Source organism: Oryzias latipes, chromosome 5 (genome assembly GCF_053564925.1).
Source record: "Oryzias latipes strain Hd-rR chromosome 5, Olatipes_Hd-rR_3.1".
In the NCBI taxonomy this organism is placed as follows: Eukaryota; Metazoa; Chordata; class Actinopteri; order Beloniformes; family Adrianichthyidae; genus Oryzias; species Oryzias latipes.
The window spans coordinates 3,174,855-3,192,505 of NC_136241.1; the positions used below are offsets into that span (position 1 = coordinate 3,174,855).

General features: G+C 44.2%; 1 protein-coding gene across 7 annotated transcripts; it reads left to right on the forward strand.

Annotated features, from left to right (window-relative positions):
• Positions 1-790: 790 nt before the first annotated feature.
• Positions 791-16,911, forward strand: necap2 (NECAP endocytosis associated 2). 7 transcript variants are annotated; one of them, XM_023954712.2, is made up of 10 exons: positions 791-1,004; positions 1,963-2,063; positions 6,947-7,051; positions 7,287-7,368; positions 9,520-9,628; positions 9,708-9,855; positions 9,931-10,015; positions 12,286-12,319; positions 16,031-16,155; positions 16,233-16,911. In XM_023954712.2, exons 1-9 carry the CDS (start codon positions 910-912, stop codon positions 16,046-16,048), a joined length of 777 nt encoding a protein of 258 aa, XP_023810480.1. In that variant the 5' UTR covers positions 791-909; the 3' UTR covers positions 16,049-16,155; positions 16,233-16,911. The 7 variants fall into 7 exon arrangements, with proteins under 7 accessions (XP_023810480.1, XP_023810478.1, XP_078802967.1 ...); XM_023954710.2 differs by having other exon boundaries at positions 792-1,004; positions 9,705-9,855; XM_078946841.1 differs by lacking the exon at positions 12,286-12,319 and having other exon boundaries at positions 792-1,004; positions 9,705-9,855; positions 16,233-16,271; positions 16,339-16,527.
• Positions 16,912-17,651: the final 740 nt, after the last annotated feature.

Here is a 17,651-nt window from a genome sequence, read left to right on the forward strand (position 1 = left end):
CATTTCGAATGAACAGAAGCCTTTTGAAATTATTTACAAAACTGGTTCAAGCCAAACATTATGTTCCCAGGCTCTATTTCCAGAGATAACGTAACATTTGGAATCCTTTTACCAACAAAATAGATGATCTTTACTGTAATTTGATAATCTGCTTGGCTAAATTTATCTCCATAAACAAAGAATTGAAAAGAAGCCTATTTTTTAAGTTGTTTTCAGATGAATAGTACGGAGCCCTCAGTGGTTAAAAAAGTAACCACTGGCACCTGGAGGGCTCAGTAGAATGGAAAATGTACACAAATAATTAAAAAATATCAAACTACACACGTGTGAAGAATTACACAACATGTAAATAGTCATAGCCACAGTGAATCAGCTTTCATTGATTCACACAAGCAGAGATTTTTGCACCGGATGCTCTTCCTTACACAACCCTGAATTTTATCCGGGCTGACGCAATATGGTAATAGAATTTCCCATAAATGTAAATGGCTCTTAATCACATCATAACAATAGTTGTTTTGTTTTGCTTTTGTTGGATTCTTATTCTACTTGGTTTCATTTTTGTTCTAATTATTGAACTATGTGAATGAACGATATTTAATGTAAAAAAATATACCTGGTAAAAGCCATAAAAAAGAAGAAAGAAATGGAAGAAAGATAAGACTTGGCTTTATTTTGTCTAGGTATAATTTGCTGTTGGTTTTTCTTAAAATCTAATTGGAATTAGTGGCTGATTTTGTTGATTCACTGAGTTAAGGCTTGTTCTGTTGTAAACAATGTAAAAGACCTCCGGGCCACAGGGGGCGCTGTTGGGGCGCTACAGTCCGGCTTCGAGTTCAGACGGGCGGCGTTAGATGTCTGTCGAAAGTCGGAAGTTGTGTTTTTAAGCTTTTAGTGAAATTGGACAAAATGGCAGAGGACGACAGTTATGAGTCGATGCTTTGTGTAAAACCGGAGGTTCACGTCTACAAGATTCCTCCTCGAGCCTCGAACCGCGGATACCGGTGAGACTGGGCCGTCCGGAACTGGACTTACTGGAAACTGTTAGCTATGTCATTAGCCATGCACCCAATATCGGACAAGTTGTCAAGCGCAGCACAAATGTCATATTTTACTGTCGTTATCCACCCTAACAAAGGGACGGCAGTTGCTTAAATGTCAGAAGAATATCCAGAGGTTGTAGTTACCTGTTAGATTAAAGTTAGAAGCAGACGTTAAGTTATAAGCCACGAAAACGGCTCAAAAGAATTGTCCTGACACAGCTTTGTTTTATCTTTGCTAGCGACGCGCGAACTGTTTAACTCACAGTTTAGTTTAGGTGGATGTTTTTGGGTGATTTATTATTCGTTAGGCAAGTGGTCCTTATAGCGAGTTGTTAACCTCTTTTTTTTTACTTGAATTGTGAGAGCTGTGGGAGTTTGTCTTTGGTGAGAGTCCAGTGATCGTTCTGAGGCTTTTTCTGCCAGAGTCAGACGTCAGAAAAACGGATCCGCGGTGTCGCCTCGCTGTCACCCGTGAGGGGATCGTCCAGTGAAACCAATCAACAGATATGACGGGTTTCGTTCAGATGAGAGAGAAAAACATGACTTTTTTTGTCTCATCAGTGTTTTTGAAAGCTTCCATTTCCCCTTTCTTCAAAGAAAAGTAGCTTCAGACATTCATCCAGTGTCCTGTTCCTATAACCCTTGTGCTGTCTTGTGGGGTCCAGATGACCCCACTCCCAAAGGGAGGCACGTTAACGTTTGGAGTGGGGTCATCTGGACCCCACAACACAGTGAGCTGAACCTTTTTTCTTCAATGTTTACATGAAATCCACTCCACCTTTATCCACCTTTGTCATGGTAGGGATAACATGTTAATGTAAGGATGGGGTCATCTGGACCCCACTAGATAGCACAAGGGATAATGCAGTTTGTTGTTGCACATCTGTTCAGGAATGTGTGCGCTTCTGTTTGTCTGCAGTGCTGCTGACTGGAAGCTGGACGAGCCAGCATGGAGCGGCAGAATGAAGATCACAGCCAAAGGCAAGAAGGCCTTCATCAAGCTGGAGGATAGAAACACAGGCAGGTGTTGTTCACGACTCACCTCTGTCCTGCATGACGCCACTGGAACTACAGTCAATTTCGATTCAATGTCTTTATTTCGAACACCGATGAAAATAAACACAAGAGTTTAAAATGGACAGATGTGCGTGAAGACGGTGTGCTTGAAAAGGAGTGGGTTAGAGAGAAATCTTGTCTGATCCCACCCCGTTTTTACAACACAATCTCTAGAAATTCACCAGAAGTTCATCCATGGTCACTAGATTGACCAATAAAAGCCAAAATGCATTGCGTTTTAACAATCTTTTATGTGAAAAAAATGTATTGAAATTTACTTTTTATATTGTGCTATCTTGTGGGGTCCAGATGACCCAGCTCCCAACGTTAACGTCCCTCAAAGGCACGTTAACATTGGGACTTGGGTCATCTAGACCCACTAGACAGTGCTCTGAACCTTTTTTCTTCAATGATTTGTGATCTTCACTGGTGTCCATGGATTACATGAAATCTTTCCACCTTTATCCACCTTTGTCATGGTAGGGAGAACACGTCAATGTAAGGGGGGGGTCATCTGGACCCCACAAGATAGCACAAGGGATAAACCCTCCAATTTTTTCGTCAATACATCGCAGTGGATTCATGAAAAGTCTTTGTAAAATGTTCACACTTATCAGGTTTTTACTTCTGGAAATTGGTGACATCAAAATTGGTCATGTATAAGTAGTGACCATGTGTCTGAATCGCTTTTAGAATCCAGTGTTCTGGATAGTCTTCCACTATATACTTTTTAGTACTTAGGCAGCTGTGAGGGAATTCAGACATGGACTGTACATGAGAACTGGACCAAGTGAGACATCACCTTTAGTCACCAAGCTCAAACTAAATCGAGTCAATTCGAGTCAGTCGCCATCTTTTCACGAAATGTTTACCGACACGTTGGACCCAGTAAGCCATGATTGGTTCCAGTCGGACCGAGTTCTCGTTACTGCGGCAACCACTATGGCCAATCAGTAATGAGCTTGTTGGAAGTCCACACCCTTACTTCCTGAAGACGGGCAACACAAAATCTGTCCATCATACGTTTTGATCGTTCGACGTGGGGGCAGCAGGCTCCACCTACTTTCATTAGGAAATCTGATTGATCTGTTTATAGCTTGAATAACGTGAACTACAGAAAAAATATAATTAAAATAAATGAGGATTATCAAGAACATGTTAAAAAAAATATTAGAGCAAGCATGAATATTCTGACCAATAGAATGACTGAGTAACAGCTGGTTATTTCTCTATAGAAGTCTGTGGGATTTTGGCTTCTTAGAGCCAGCGGGGACTTCCTGTTTGGAACACCAGGGGTGTATGGTCACTCAGTCCAGTTCTTATATACAGTCAATAACTTTTTTTTTTTTTTTTTTTTTTTTTTTTTTTTTTTTTTTTAACTTGTCCTGTCCAACAGCTAGGCAAACAGATGAGAGCTGAGGGCCTCTTGTGTTGGACATATTTTATTTTAACGAGGGGTTATTCATCTTCAGACAAACCAAAGGTATGTCTGAATAAACCCCTTTTGTAATTGAGGCCAAAATTTATTAATTTCAATCATGTTTGAAAATCTTTGGTGTTGGACCGGACGGAAAAGGAAAGAGGGGAAGAAGAGAGAGGGACGTTAGAGAGAGGGGGGGTAGGAGGGTGATAATAGGAGGGGAAGGGGGGTAAGACCGTGAAGCAGCATAGAGCAGACAGGTTTACTGGTTGTTTATCGTTACGGTACGGTTCAAATGTAGTACAAAAAGGGCGGGGCCTGTTCACACACACTCAAATATTATCAACACACCTGCTAGCCGCAAAAATGTCCACATGTCAACATGCACACAAAACAGATAGTGTTCACGAACGCATACCTATGCCTTTAAACCAACTAGTGTGAAATCTTTCATTCATTCAATCATGCAAACTATTAGTGCAAAGGTGAGCTAACACCTGTGCTCAGGTGAGTGTTTATGTTCTTCTAAAATGGATGGTGGAATGTGAAAAGAAGGAGGAGGAGCGCCCAGCCACCCCCACACCCATACCCCCGCCGCAGCAGCAGCGGCAGCCGGAATTCCCCCAACGCCACACGGGAACAGGCAGGGAACAACCGCCCCCCGGGCGACCAAGACCGCCACCCAGGCCTGGGCCAGCCGGACCGCCGCGAGGCCCCCAGAGCCAGAGAGCAGGGAGGCGCAGAGGGAAAGAGAGCGCCGCCCCAGCCCAGCCAGGAAAGCAGCCCCCCGCCGCGCCGGAAGAGCCCAACGCAGGGCCCCACCGGAGAGGGACGCCCACAGCCCCAGACGAGCACCCCACCACCACCCAGGAGTTCCGGGCATCCCCCCGCCCCGACCCCAGGTACGAGCCAGGACCCCCCAAGGGAGACCCGCTCCGCACTCCAGGCAGCCACCCACCCGGCCCACGGTTGGTCCAGGTAGGAGCAAGGCAGGGGCCCGCCGCCCCCGCCCAGGAGGGGGGAACCCCGGGGAAAAAAGGGCGGCCCACAAGGGATGTTATAAATATGGCCCGACCAGGCTCGGCCATGTTGGAAGTTTGGCGGGGCCCAGCGCCCAGGGGCAAGGACCAGGACCCACCCCCCAGGGACACGAACACCCCCGGCTCAGGTGTAATATGAACCCCCCCACCGCGCGGAGAGAGCACCGCCGGGCCCAGGGAGCCGGCACCCAAGGGACACGGCCGCCATCGCCAAGGGGCCCGCACCCCCCACCAGGGAAGGGGTAGGGGACAGATGGACCCAGGTCCCACCTTCCTTGTAAAATGTGTGTGCGTGTATGGGTGTTTGAGAGGGTGTTTGTGTGCATGTGTGTGTGTTTATGTTTGAATGTATATATTGAAGGGGGAGGGGTGTGTGTACTAAGGGGGGTGCAGTTAAAATTGGCGAGTAGGGCACTAAGGGGACATCTCCTGATTACTCACAGTGATGTCCCCTCACCCTCCACACCAAGGGGCCCTAAATGTCTAAGGTGCGGTTAAAATTGGCGGGTAGGGTGCCAGGAGGACATCTGCTGCTTGCTTGCAGTGATGTCCAAGCACCCCCCCTACCAAGGACCCTACATGTCTAAGGTGCAAATAAAACCGAAAGAGGGGGGGCCCACTCCATACGGCAACCATAGGAGGGGGGCCACTCCCAAGTAGCCCCCCCCCCAAGGCGTATCGCAGGCTAGACCCCCCACCCCCTCACCCTAATATGAGGTTATATAAGGAAGGGGGTAAGTTGGGGACAGCTGGTAGACTGTCCCCCGGTGGTCAAACAGCCGTCCCCCAGCCCACCCCCAGCAAAGGGGCCAGGGCCACCCAGCCCAGGGGCCCACCCCCGGAGGCGCCGACACCCCAGGCCCGGCACCACCCACCCCACACAGAGAGAGAGGAGCCAGAAAGCGTCGCCCCCCCCGGAGCAAGCCCAGGCCCCCACCCCCAGACGCCGGCCCTAGAAGAGCTCTGGTCAGGCCTCGACGGGACCGAGGAGGCCAACCGGCCGAGGCAACCACTGATTGCCTCAGCGGAGACCCCGACCCGCTAGCCCCCCCGACCCGTACTAATAATGGGCCCCCCCTCCCCCCCAGAACGCCCCCCCCACAGGACAGGGCCGACAAGCCCCCCACCCCACCCCACCCCAGACCCCGCAGCCGAAGCGGGTGACACCCAGAGCGACCGGGGGCCCCGAGAGGGCGGTCCCGTCCCGTCCCAGAGCCAGGGAAGGGCCGATCCCAGCCCCAGGTGCAGATGGGCAGCCCATCCGGCGCCGCTGGGCCCCCCCCACCCGAGCAGGGCCCCCCGCCAACCCCCCCCCAGCACAGGCAAAGGGACCACCCCCCCAAGCCAAGCCAGACCACCACCCCACCCCCCCACCACGCACCCCCACACCCAAGCCCAGAGGACCACGCAGCGCCCCAGCCCGCCCCACCCAGGCACCGGACCCGACCCCCGACCAACGGAGCCCCCCACCGCCCCCGCCAGGCACCGGAAGCCCCGACCCCCACCCCAAACCACGGCAGAAGGGCAAGGAGCAGCGACGACCAAGCCCCCCACCCCCTACGTCATGGAGTCAACCACAGGAGACCAGAGAGACTGAATTCTTTCAAAGTTACTTGAGCTTTGGGCTGACATTTTTTCCAAGCTGATATGATCAAACAGCAGATTTCTGTGTTGACTTATGTTTATATTTTTCTTGTTTTTCCAATTTATTAAAATAGTTTTTTTGGCAATACAAAGAGTTATGAAAATGATAGATGCTAATCCTTCTTCTATATCGATGGCACTCATGTCACCAAGCACACAAAGTGACGGTGAGGCAGTGATTGAAACCTTAAGCCAGACTGATAAATCGGCACATACCTTCTGCCAGAGAGCCTGGACAGGAGTGCAGAACCACAGTGCGTGCATGTAGCTGTCGGGTAGATTATTATCACAGTGCTCGCAAATGTCTGAGTTACTGAGACCCATCTTGAACATCCTCTGTCCAGTGTAGTAAATTCTGTGAAGAGTTTTGAGATGGATTAGCTGTCAATAACTTTAATTATTGTAGCCAAAACTCTGTGCAGACATATTTGGTGTCTCTGAAACACAAAAGTTTCCATAGAAATGGAACAAATGTGTTCCCTGTCAGGCTGTTTGAAACCTGTTTACTGTAAAACATCATCTCTGCTATTAGCCACACATGAGCCATGTGGGTCATTTTGAGCCGCACAGCTCAGACAAATTACTGTGTACACTCCTCTGCTACACTTACTGCAGAAAATAAGACGTAAACTCAAATTAAAAGCTTTTTTCTTTGCCACGTAGCTTTTTAAATATTTATATTCATACTGTCACCAAGTATAACCTCCTCCTCTGTGTTTTTGGTTTGAATTTGTGGCCTGCAGGTGAACTTTTTGCACAAGCACCAGTAGAGGAGTATCCAGGTACCATAGTGGAGGCGGTCACAGATTCCAGCAGGTATTTCGTCATTCGGATAGAGGATGGGAACGGTAAGACGATAGTCTTCAGAATATTGGCTTTAATCAGTTTTGACCTTTCTTTTAGAACAGTGGCTAAACTTGGTTCAAACTTGTAATAATCAGAGATGAACATGCCAAACCTGTATTTGGTTTTGGTTCATACACTTGACTTTAGTTAGAATTCAGAAAAGCCCTTGTCTCATGGACATTTATCTTCTAAAGCAGCAGGTGTTCATCTCGTGTCTGTTTTTGTGTTGTTTTTTAGGACGTCATGCTTTTATTGGTCTGGGCTTTGCTGATCGTGGAGACTCATTTGACTTCAATGTTGCTTTGCAAGATCATTTTAAGTAAGTCACTGTGATTATATTTCCTTTTTATCATCTCATCTGCATTTAGTGATGTTTGGAAAAACAGCTGCTTGTAGTTCCTGAACAGTATTCTCTTAAAACAATGATATAAGACCAAAACAATGAGACCCAACAACTCATTGAAATGTGGTCAGATGAATAAAGGCTGATTGAAACAACTTTTAACGTGATACACAATGTTTCCCACTGTTTTTCCCTACAATCCATTTGTCAAAACTAGGCCTGCACAATATACCGCAAATTTATCGTTATCGCAAAATCCAGCTCTGCAATATGCATATCGCAAAAGACGGCAAATATCGCAATAAATGGTAAACCTTAAATGTGCTAAAACAATCTTATGTCAGCTTGAACCATTTAACGAATCAAATAAATCCCTTTATGCATTTGACTAATCGGATGGAGGCCTATTATGTTAGATGTTTGTCACCTAAGTCGACGAGTGACATTTGGAGTATAATTTTTAAACTGTTGCAATTTAATGGGAATGGTTATTTGGTTATTTTGCTATTTGTTTATATACCGCAAATTATATCGTTATTGCAATTTTAATCTCTAATATCGCATATCGCAAGTTTTCCTCATATCGTGCAGCCCTAGTCAAAACCCTTGTGCTATCTTGTGGGGTCCAGATGACCCCACCCTTCCATTGACGTGTTCTCCCTACCATGACAAAGGTGGATAAAGGTGGAAAGATTTCATGTAATCCATGGACACCAGTGAAGATCACAAATCATTGAAGAAAAAAGGTTCAGGGCACTGTCTAGTGGGGTCATCTGGACCCCATATGATAGCACAAGGGAAAAACACTTATCAGAGTACCTTCTTTAGCCCTCTTTTTTGTCAGTAACCGCCCTGCAGCGCGCCTCCACCGGACCAAAAGAGCGAGTAAAAAGTGCTGAGCCTGACGTTGGGGTAGACTTTCAGAATTTGTGAGCGAAATATAAAAAGTTTGAATGAACTAAAAGCGCAGGACTGTCCATATCTTCTCCCTCTAGTTGCTTTGCCCCGCCCTCGTAATTCCTGACCAATAAGTGAAGAGATCTTTGGTCACATGGTTTTGTTCACAAGCTTTAGTCCGGAACTGAAACGTTCCCATGACAGCAGTCTGAATACAGACCAAACCCGAGGTTCGGAGCTCGATCCGGAGTTCGATCCGGAGCTCGATCTGGGCCAAATTCAGTGGACTTTTCTGGTTTTTCCAGTTTGAATGCACCTGTAATTTGGCATGGACGTGAAAGCAGAAACAAGTGAAATTTAACCTCTGGAACTCCATAAAGGTTTCATACATGTTTATGCCAAGACACGTCACAACAACACTACACACAAATTCATCCAAATAAAACATTATTGTGACTTTGTGAACTGTATAGTTGTATTATAACTTAAGCTCCATCAATATGGCCCTTGAGGGCCGGGCTGGGGGGGTGGGGGTTGTGTTGCTGACCTCTTTGACCCTGTCAATACTGATGCTTATATAATCTTGCCAGCATTGGTGAAGTCACAGGCCTGTCTGGTTTAGTTGGTGGGAACATCCAACTAAAAATGAAATTCACATTTTTTTAAATAAAATAAAAGATTTTAATCTTATGTGAGCCATTATAGATACCGAGGTGATTCACGTCCCTCATACAAAACAAAAACCTGTACACCGATTTCTTTTACAAGAAGGCCCCCGGTTCAAGTCCTGGCTGGGGGACCTGAACCAGAACATCAATGGGGGACCCTTCTGTGTGGAGTTTGCATGTTCTCCCCGTGCATGCGTGGGTTTTCTCCGGGATCTCCGGCTTCCTCCCACCGTCCAAAAACATGCTTCATAGGTTGATTGGCAACTCTAAATTGTCCATAGGTGTGAGTGTGAGAGTGAATGGATGTGTGATTGAGGATATTCCACCCTGCGACAGACTGGCGACCAGTCCAGGGCATCCCTTGCCTACGCCCAAGTAGCCGGGATAGGCTCCGGCAACCCCGTGACCCCGAAAGGGAAAAACGGTCAAGAAGATGAATGAATGAACGAATTCTTTTGATGCACTGTCCAAAAAAGTAAATGTTGGTTTCATGTCAATTTCCTTGAATTCATTGCTCCTTTAGCTCAGTCTGACTCCAGATGTCTTTGTTGTCAATTCAAAGGTGGGTGAAACAAGAAGGGGAACTCGCAAAACTGGAGGCCAACCCAAGCACCCAGCCTAAACTGGACCTGAGCTTCAAAGAGGGTCAGACCATCAAGATAAGCATCGGGGTGAGCTGGTTTTCCCCACCAGGAAACGCCGTCACGCTCAAAGAATCTCATGTCAAAGTCATTCATGTCTTTGCAGCAGAACATCAAGAAGAAGGATGGGGGTGGTGCTAAAGCACGACCCACACCTGGAGGCCTGCTTCCCCCTCCTCCTTCTGGGGCTAAAGTGGGAGGTGTCACGCCCCCTCCTGGAGGGCATCAGCCGGTCCCTGCCGCACAGGCCACCGCTGGTGATTTACAGTTGACCTGTTGGCATCATTTCATGTTGTTGTTGGGACACTTGGTAACGTTTCCGCCTCCCGCAGCTACTCTTTTAGACTTTGGCTCCCCCAGCCCCGCGACCCAACCCAGCGCCGACCTGTGGGGAGACTTCACAGCTGCAGGACCCAAGTAAGTTCCTCAGATAAACCCTCGTGAGGTTTGGCTCCATCTCATTTCATTTGTTCGGTTGCTTCCTCCATCGTCATCCTCTGTCGCCCTCTCTCCCCCCCCCACAGCTCCAACAAAGACGCTGTCAAGTCAGGCTGGGTGCAGTTTAGCTGAGTCATAGGAAAACGCCCCCCCCCTCTCAGGTTCTGTACATTCCTGATCAGGACACACAAACAAAGCGGAGCTGTTCAGCCCATTTCTCTAGCTCCTTAGCTACACTTACTGTCTTCAGATACAGTCTGCCGACCAACATGCTCAGTCTGGAAGAACAAATTGAATGCTCATCTTTTTCATCCTGCCATGCAGCAAGGCAGATTTTTAGATGCTCCTAAATCTAAGATTGAAGGGAAAAGTGGTCTGCTGACACTAACAAGGTAACATATTTCTCCACTAATGAAAATGGGGTTATTTTTTGGTAAGTTTGAACCTTTTCTAGATCAAATCTAACCCTCTGCTCCTTGAATGATGTCATTCCACCAGCATCTCTCATCTCAACCTTTTCTTTTGCCGTAGAGCAGCATTTCTGTTGGTTTGTTTTATTCACCTTTCATATTTCTTTTGTTGGGAAACTTTTAAGGCTATGTTCGTGTTTGCTCATTTGATTTTCATTAAAGCTTGTAATCAAGATCTGAAGGATTTTTAATGACAGTGATGGGAAAAAATTACAGTTCTTAGTTGTGTCTGTCGCTGAAGCATTTGCATCTTTTGTTGACGTGTTTACACCTGCGCTTGTTAGTTTGTGCCTTTTACCCAAAAGCAATGTCCTCACTCATCCTTACTCTAAGTGCCTTTCTGAAGAAGACAAAATGCATGAAATGTAATACCGTCTGTAAATAAACATTATATTTCATTGGTTTGTGTTAAACTCTTGCTGTTTTTTTTTTTTTGCTTTTAAGCTACTTAAGACACTTTTGAAAACAGAAAACAGAAACTTACAAACAATTTCATTTATAAAAGCTGCCAAAAAGAAATGATGGGTTTTGGTTGTGTTAGGGTTGAGAAAGGCCTGTAGTTTTCATCGTGGTTTACTTCAACTATGAGAGACAAAATGAGAAAAAAAAATCTAGAAAATCAAGAATTTATTTGTAAATTATGGTGGAAAATAAGTATTTGGTCAAAACCAAAGTTCAACTCAGTACTTTATTTTCCCTTTGTTGGTAATGACAGCAGTCAAACATTTTCTGTGAGTCTTCTCAAAGTTTTCACAAACTGTTGTTGGTATTTTGGTCCATTCCTCCATGCAGATCTCCTCTAGAGCAGTGATGTTTGGGGTTGTTGCTGGACAACACAGACTTTCTACTCCCTCCAAAGATTTTCTATGGGGTTGAGATCTGGAGACTGATTAGTCCACTCCAGGACCTTGAAATGCTTCTCATGAAGCCACTCCTTCGTTACCCGGGCAACGATTTTGAGTGAAAACATCCTTCCGTCAGCATTGAAGAGAAACATGGCTGGGTCTTTCAGCATGACAACCATCCCAAACAGACATCCCCAAATCTTGATGCTTCCACCCCCATGCTTTACAGCAGGTCTGGTGTTCTTTGGATGCAGCTCAGCATTCTTTCTCCTCCAAACACGACGAGTAGAGCTATCACCAAAAAGTTCTGTTTTGGTTTCATCTGACCATAGGACATTCCCAATCCTCTTCTGGATCATCCAAATGCTCTCTAGCAGACTTCTTACAGGAAGGATCCTCTTGCAGAAGAAGTTACAGGTCTGTAAGAGCCAGAAATCTTGCTTTTTGTCGGTGACCAAATACTTATTTTCCTACATAAATGAAAAATTCTTTAAAAATCAGAGAATGTGATTTTCTGGCTTTTTTTTTCATTTTGTCTTTCATAGTTGAAGTATATGTAGGATGAAAATGACAGGCCTCTCTCACCTCGAAGTGGGAGAATTTGCACAACTGGTGGCTGGCTAAATACTTTTTTGCCCCACTGTCTGTTGAAGGTGAGACAGAAGAGTGTTTTGGTCCATCTGTAATCTGAAAAATCCCCTCATTAATGTTACCACCAGAAATGGAAAAGATATAGATTTGTATAAAAGAAAACCAATCAAACACTGAGAATAACAGCGGGATCTGTTCAAAAACCACAGACACAAGCAAGATTATGACGTAAAAAAGGTATAAAATTGATCAGTAAGTAAATAAATGGCAAACAGTCAGTTTCTCTTCCTGTTGTGTCTCTGTTGTCTTTGCCTTTGTCTGTACATGTGATGTGAACTAAAAGACGTCCAATCGCAAGCTTACTTCTAACAAGTCGGGTAAGTTTCAATTGAGAAAGGCCTGTCACTAAACATCCTATAACCACTTTTTCTCACCTCTGCAAACAATACCTGCATAAATTAATATGACACTCTTTTCTAAATACAAAGAATGAAACAGTAGAATACCCGGAGTGCAGGTTTTTATGTTTGAAGTTGCTTTGTCATGCATTTTGTTTCTGTTACTTAAAATAAGAACTGCCAGTAAGAACAGAAGTTTGTCTGTTAAGACCTTGTGCTTTTTAGTTTTTTAGCTCTTACCCAATTAAAGAAAACTTATACTGTCCAGTTGATTTTTTTAGTCATACATGTTGATTCTATCCATTTAGATCAAATAATTAGACCATATGGTATCACCACAAAGTTAGATGAATCTTTTATGCATTAATTCGTGGTACGATGGAGATACTTCGCAAATAGGGGTGTGACGATTAGTCGATGAATTGATTTCTAGTCCTACGAGCCGACCAGATCAGTCTCACGCAGGTTTTTAATCGAACCTGAACCTATACCATTAAAGAAATAGGTTCAGGTTTATTTAGCTAAAACATAAAAACCACCAAGTGCATCACAGTGAACAACACACATGTGATGTCATCAAAAACTGATCATCATTCCAGTCCAATGTGTGGACAGACTTTGAATAAAGTCATGTGACCATCCAGTGTCTAGAATGTTCTAAGAATGTTCCCTTTGGATTCTTTGGATGTGGAAAAACAACAGTGGTGAACTTTAGGAAACTTACTAGAATGTGAATGGATTTGACATTCATTCTAGTTTACTCGTTTGTTTGGACACATATTTCATTTACACTTAATTCTCTTGAAAAAAATCAAAGGAATCTGGAAAAACTTCACCTGCATTGTTCAGTAGCAGGAATTTCTCTCTGAGTCACACTGATTGAAGTTTTGGATAAAGATGTCCTGGATCCATTGTGAATCTATCAAAATGAACCAATAATGACCATGAATCACATTGGCAACCTTAACATGAATCGAATCGCTGTGCTTCAGACCTTTTAAGAAAGAAGTAAAGTGCTATATAAGTATTCACCATATACCAAAAATCCTTTGTAAAAAGTCACTCCAGGATTGAAATCCAGAAATGTTTTCAGTTTAGTCATATTCTAAACATTTCCGTTGCATCTCTTTGCTTCAGCAGGAGCGTCAGGTTGGTGGACACGAACTAACAAGGATGGAGATGATCTTAAGTCAAATACTGTTCTTCATCCAACCTCTACTTGTTTTCCTTTTTCTCTTTCTTAATTATAGTATCTTCTGCCATTCTTTTCCACAATTCTTCTACAACTTTTCAGCCGTTTGAACCATTCAACTATTAAAATGTTCAGCTCTTTTAGCTTTTTCCAGCTATGACTTTTGCTCCTTCAAATCCTTGAACTTTTCCAGATATTCCAGGATTAAATGGAATATGTGTCCTTTCCACTGTACCTGGTTGGTGGCGTAGTGGTATGTGAGCTGTGGTGTACAACTTTGCCGGTGTGATACCCAGCGCTTGCATTTTTCACAAAAATATAGTTTTTTTATTTTGCTGTTTTCATTTTATTTATGGTCAACTTTGATAATTTCTTTTCCTTTTTTTTGCCAATTCTTTCCCTTTAAGTTTCATTTTCATTCAGTGATACATCATTCAACCCTGCATTTTCTTGTGGAAATGCAGCTCCTTCTGGTTTTTTCCGATGTTTTTCCTTGAGTTTACCAGACGACAATCAAACCAGGTGACCTTTAATCGAATGCTAGCTTGGTTTGCTAACAGATGAAACAGGTAACCGCTTTAACAGTATCTTCAGTAGATAGGGCAAAAAATTACTGAACTACATCTACTTGAAGTCAGTTTTTAGTTCTGTAATCACTCTCTCAGGCAACTTTAACGCAACCAAACCTGGACTGTGTGTAAGTGAGCAAAAACGCAAAAAGAAGTCACGAAGCTTCTGGAAGAGCGCACTCAGGGATGCTGCTCTAAAACCAAGGACTGGGTTGTAACCTGTCAATCAAAAGAACTTCTTGTGCAATTCTTTAGAGTTAAGTCCAAAAAATGAACTAGCAATTTGGGAGCCAACCTGGTTATTTCTTTTTATAAAGACGTTCAAAAGGAAGTGAAGAAATGTTTGAGACCAAAGGAAGCTGCTAGGGCTGACCAATTTGTGAGAGACAGTTGAAGGTCCAACTCCCCCCTGAATGATCCCTCAGGGAGACTCTGACAGGCAGCAGCTGGAAGTGTCTTGCCTCAGGACCCTCACTGGATTTTCTGACTCTGGGTGCCCTGGGAAGTGAAACCCAGGTTTTCTGCATGACAGTCCCACATCGGCCCACTGAATCATTTGACTTTATTAAATGATTCAATGAAGAAAAAATGAGATGATATAGTTTCAATTGTCACTATTAAGTTATTGATTAGGTATTGAACGATGCTTGAGGGGACTGTAGCAATGGTCCTGGTAGTAGACAAGAAATCCTGAGTCAAATGCCTCTTTTACCTGTGAAGTAAGATGCATTTAAAATGTGGATTTTTTTTTTATAAAACTTTGAAAATCCTTGTTTATAATCCTCTTTCTTTAAGAAAAATAAAAAAAATTCGATCCAAAAATTCCTAAATCTTTAAATCTGGATGTTCAGAAGTAAAACCTTTCAGGTGTTTTAATTTCGGTTGTTGGGATACATTTAGCAAAAGAATCCTGTTGGGTCCTTTGACAAAGGCTGAACTGTGGAGGATCCAAAAATGATCAAACTTTATTTGCACAAATACCCCATGTGCTATCTTGTGGGGTCCAGATGACCCAACTCCCAATGTTAATGTGCCTCCAAGGTGCTCTGAACCTTTTTTCTTCAATGATTTGTGATCTTCACTGGTGTCCATGGATTACATGAAATCTTTCCACCTTTATCCACCTTTGTCATGGTAGGGAGAACACGTCAATGGAAGGGTGGGGTCATCTGGACCCCACAAGATGGCACAAGGGATACTTGAGTCATAAAAATATCCTTTTGAGTGCACACACATATTGTTTATGCGCTGAACAAAAGTAGAGTAAGGAAACAGAGAAAAACTCAGTTCTGCTGCCCCACCGAGTAAGCCCTGGCTGCAGCCTGCAGAATTGCTCCACATAGTGGAATGCTGGAACGCTGAGGAATGTGAACAGGCTGTGTTGGCCCCACCTGCAGAGAGGATTCAGAGCTGCACCTGGAAGCAGCTAGGACCCCCGCTGAAAGCTCCAGGCGGGGTCATGGAGTAGTCAAATCCAGCTCTTTTAGTATTTTATATGCATTTATTCAAACTCTCCCAACAGAAGCGTAAACCTAGCTCAAACATTAAATGTAAATAGCAACATGAAAAGGAGAACTGACCAAACATCACTGAAATCCAAACAAACGCTGATGAAGTGTAAAAATGGAAACGGTTTGCAGCATCGCTTTGCTCTGAATGTTCTCACCCGGCTCTGTTTGGGTTCCTTGAACCAGAGACACTGTTTCTTTGGAGAGAAATCTAATGCTGGATCATTTTTGAGGCGCACTGGTTCGGCTTTGTCATCTGGACCTGACTGCTGCTGCCATGCGGTTCTGGACTCTCTGAACCAGCACAGTGCAAAGGCGGAGCTACTCTGCTCGCTGCCACAGCGCTTGGCAGTGCTGATTCAGTAGTTTCATTACTGCTTGTCTATTCTGTGCTCACTTTTTATTTTATGAGCAATTTTAGGGCACAACAAAAGCGTGAGACTTACATGATACAGTGGTGTCTGTCCTGAGGGGGGCCAAACGCCGGGCCTGGGAGGGGCTTAAAAGAGCCAGTTACAGGAAAGCAGAGATGGTAGATAACTAAAGGTGAGATGAATGGTTAATTTTTCTCACTGCAGAAGACACAACATAATGACCTATCAAGTCTAATGTTTTTAACACAGAGCGGATAAACCGAAGACCCACTGCAGGATGAAACACAGGTGAATGAAGACCGCCTCCTCTTCCTCCTCCACCTTTTAAAGCCAGGACATGACTTTTTTTTTGTAGATGTGTTTCTGTCTTCCAATGACAGGAAAGGCTAAAGCGGATGTTGGCAATGAGTCCCACAGTTGTTTCTCTTCCCTTACTGCCTTTGAGCAAACTGAGTCTGCGCAGACGTGGAGAGGAAGCGGCTCAAACCGCCTTCACTGTCTTCACTTCTGCAGCTGCTTCGCTCGGATGAACTGGATGGACTCAAACAAACAAAGAAGCCGGAAACAGTGAAACTCCTGTCATGTTTGAGAGTCCAGGAAAAATATTCCGATGTTTTTACGAAAAGTCTCATTCTCCTTCACCAGCTGGGGGCGCCAAAGGCATTTAGGACCTGGATGTCTGAACAAGTTGAGCTGGACCGGACAGTATAAGTTTTATTTATTTGGGTAAGAGCTAAAAACGCAGCTGACAAAGAAATAATCCAGATACTCTGTAGCAGTTTAATCATATCTGATGTTTAGTCTAAATCCTATGGAATCGGGCAGAGCAAATACAAATTCTAGAGGGTTTGTTTAAAAAGATTTTTGAATCAAATAAAAAATATCCCGTTGTTTATCTCCGTTAACAGTCAAATGCTTTTGATTGTTGCAGAATTTTATTCGTTTTTTTCTGAACTCTTAACCCCAATTTTACTGAATGTTTGTACAGAAAGTAGGAAAAATATGACTCTTCCAGCCAGCATGACTCAAGGTGTTATTTCCCTCAAATATTTTATTTTAGATTTATTTAAGTTTATTTAATTAGGTAAATCTAATTAAATTTAAATTAATTAATTTTAATCAGTTCAAAAATGATGAATTAATTAATCCTTAATTACTTCAACTCCTGGGTTCTGTTTTTGATCGCCACTTTTCTGAGTTATGTTTGGGTTCCTAAATGCTAGTGTAGCCAATTTTTGGAGGTTCAGCACTGGGTGATGTGGAGGTGCCTTAACACTTGGTCCCAACCATGAACTGTCCTTCTGTTCAGTGTCCACATGGTCCCTCACTGGGAGTTCCTCCTTGGTTGTGGAGAACCTTCAAGAGTCCTGTCAACGGGTGAAGGTGGAAAAGGCGTGTAGTCAGTCATAGGTAAAGGTTTGAGTCTATTGTGATGAACCACCTGAGGTCTCTTGTGGGTCATAACGGGTTGCGATGTGAGACATTAGAGCATCTTCACACCTGGAGTCAGCACTTGAGTCCACGTGCCTTTTTGTTCCTAGTTCCATCAGCTCAATAAAATCCTGCCTGTACTCCTGGATCTGTTATATTTGGGTTTCCCCTCACCCAAAAACCGTGACAGAAAACAACAAAAATGCTGTAACCATTCATCTGTCTGGCTGGCTGGTA

What these genes read in the sequence shown, in the direction of transcription:
- necap2 (XM_023954710.2), top strand. Translation starts at nt 910, where the DNA reads ATGGCAGAGGACGACAGTTATGAGTCGATGCTTTGTGTAAAACCGGAG. An exon ending in GCTTTGCAAGATCATTTTAA is followed by an intron (nt 7,369 to 9,519) that starts GTAAGTCACTGT and finishes GTCAATTCAAAG; the next exon opens with GTGGGTGAAACAAGAAGGGG. An exon ending in TTCACAGCTGCAGGACCCAA is followed by an intron (nt 10,016 to 12,285) that starts GTAAGTTCCTCA and finishes GTGAACTAAAAG; the next exon opens with ACGTCCAATCGCAAGCTTAC.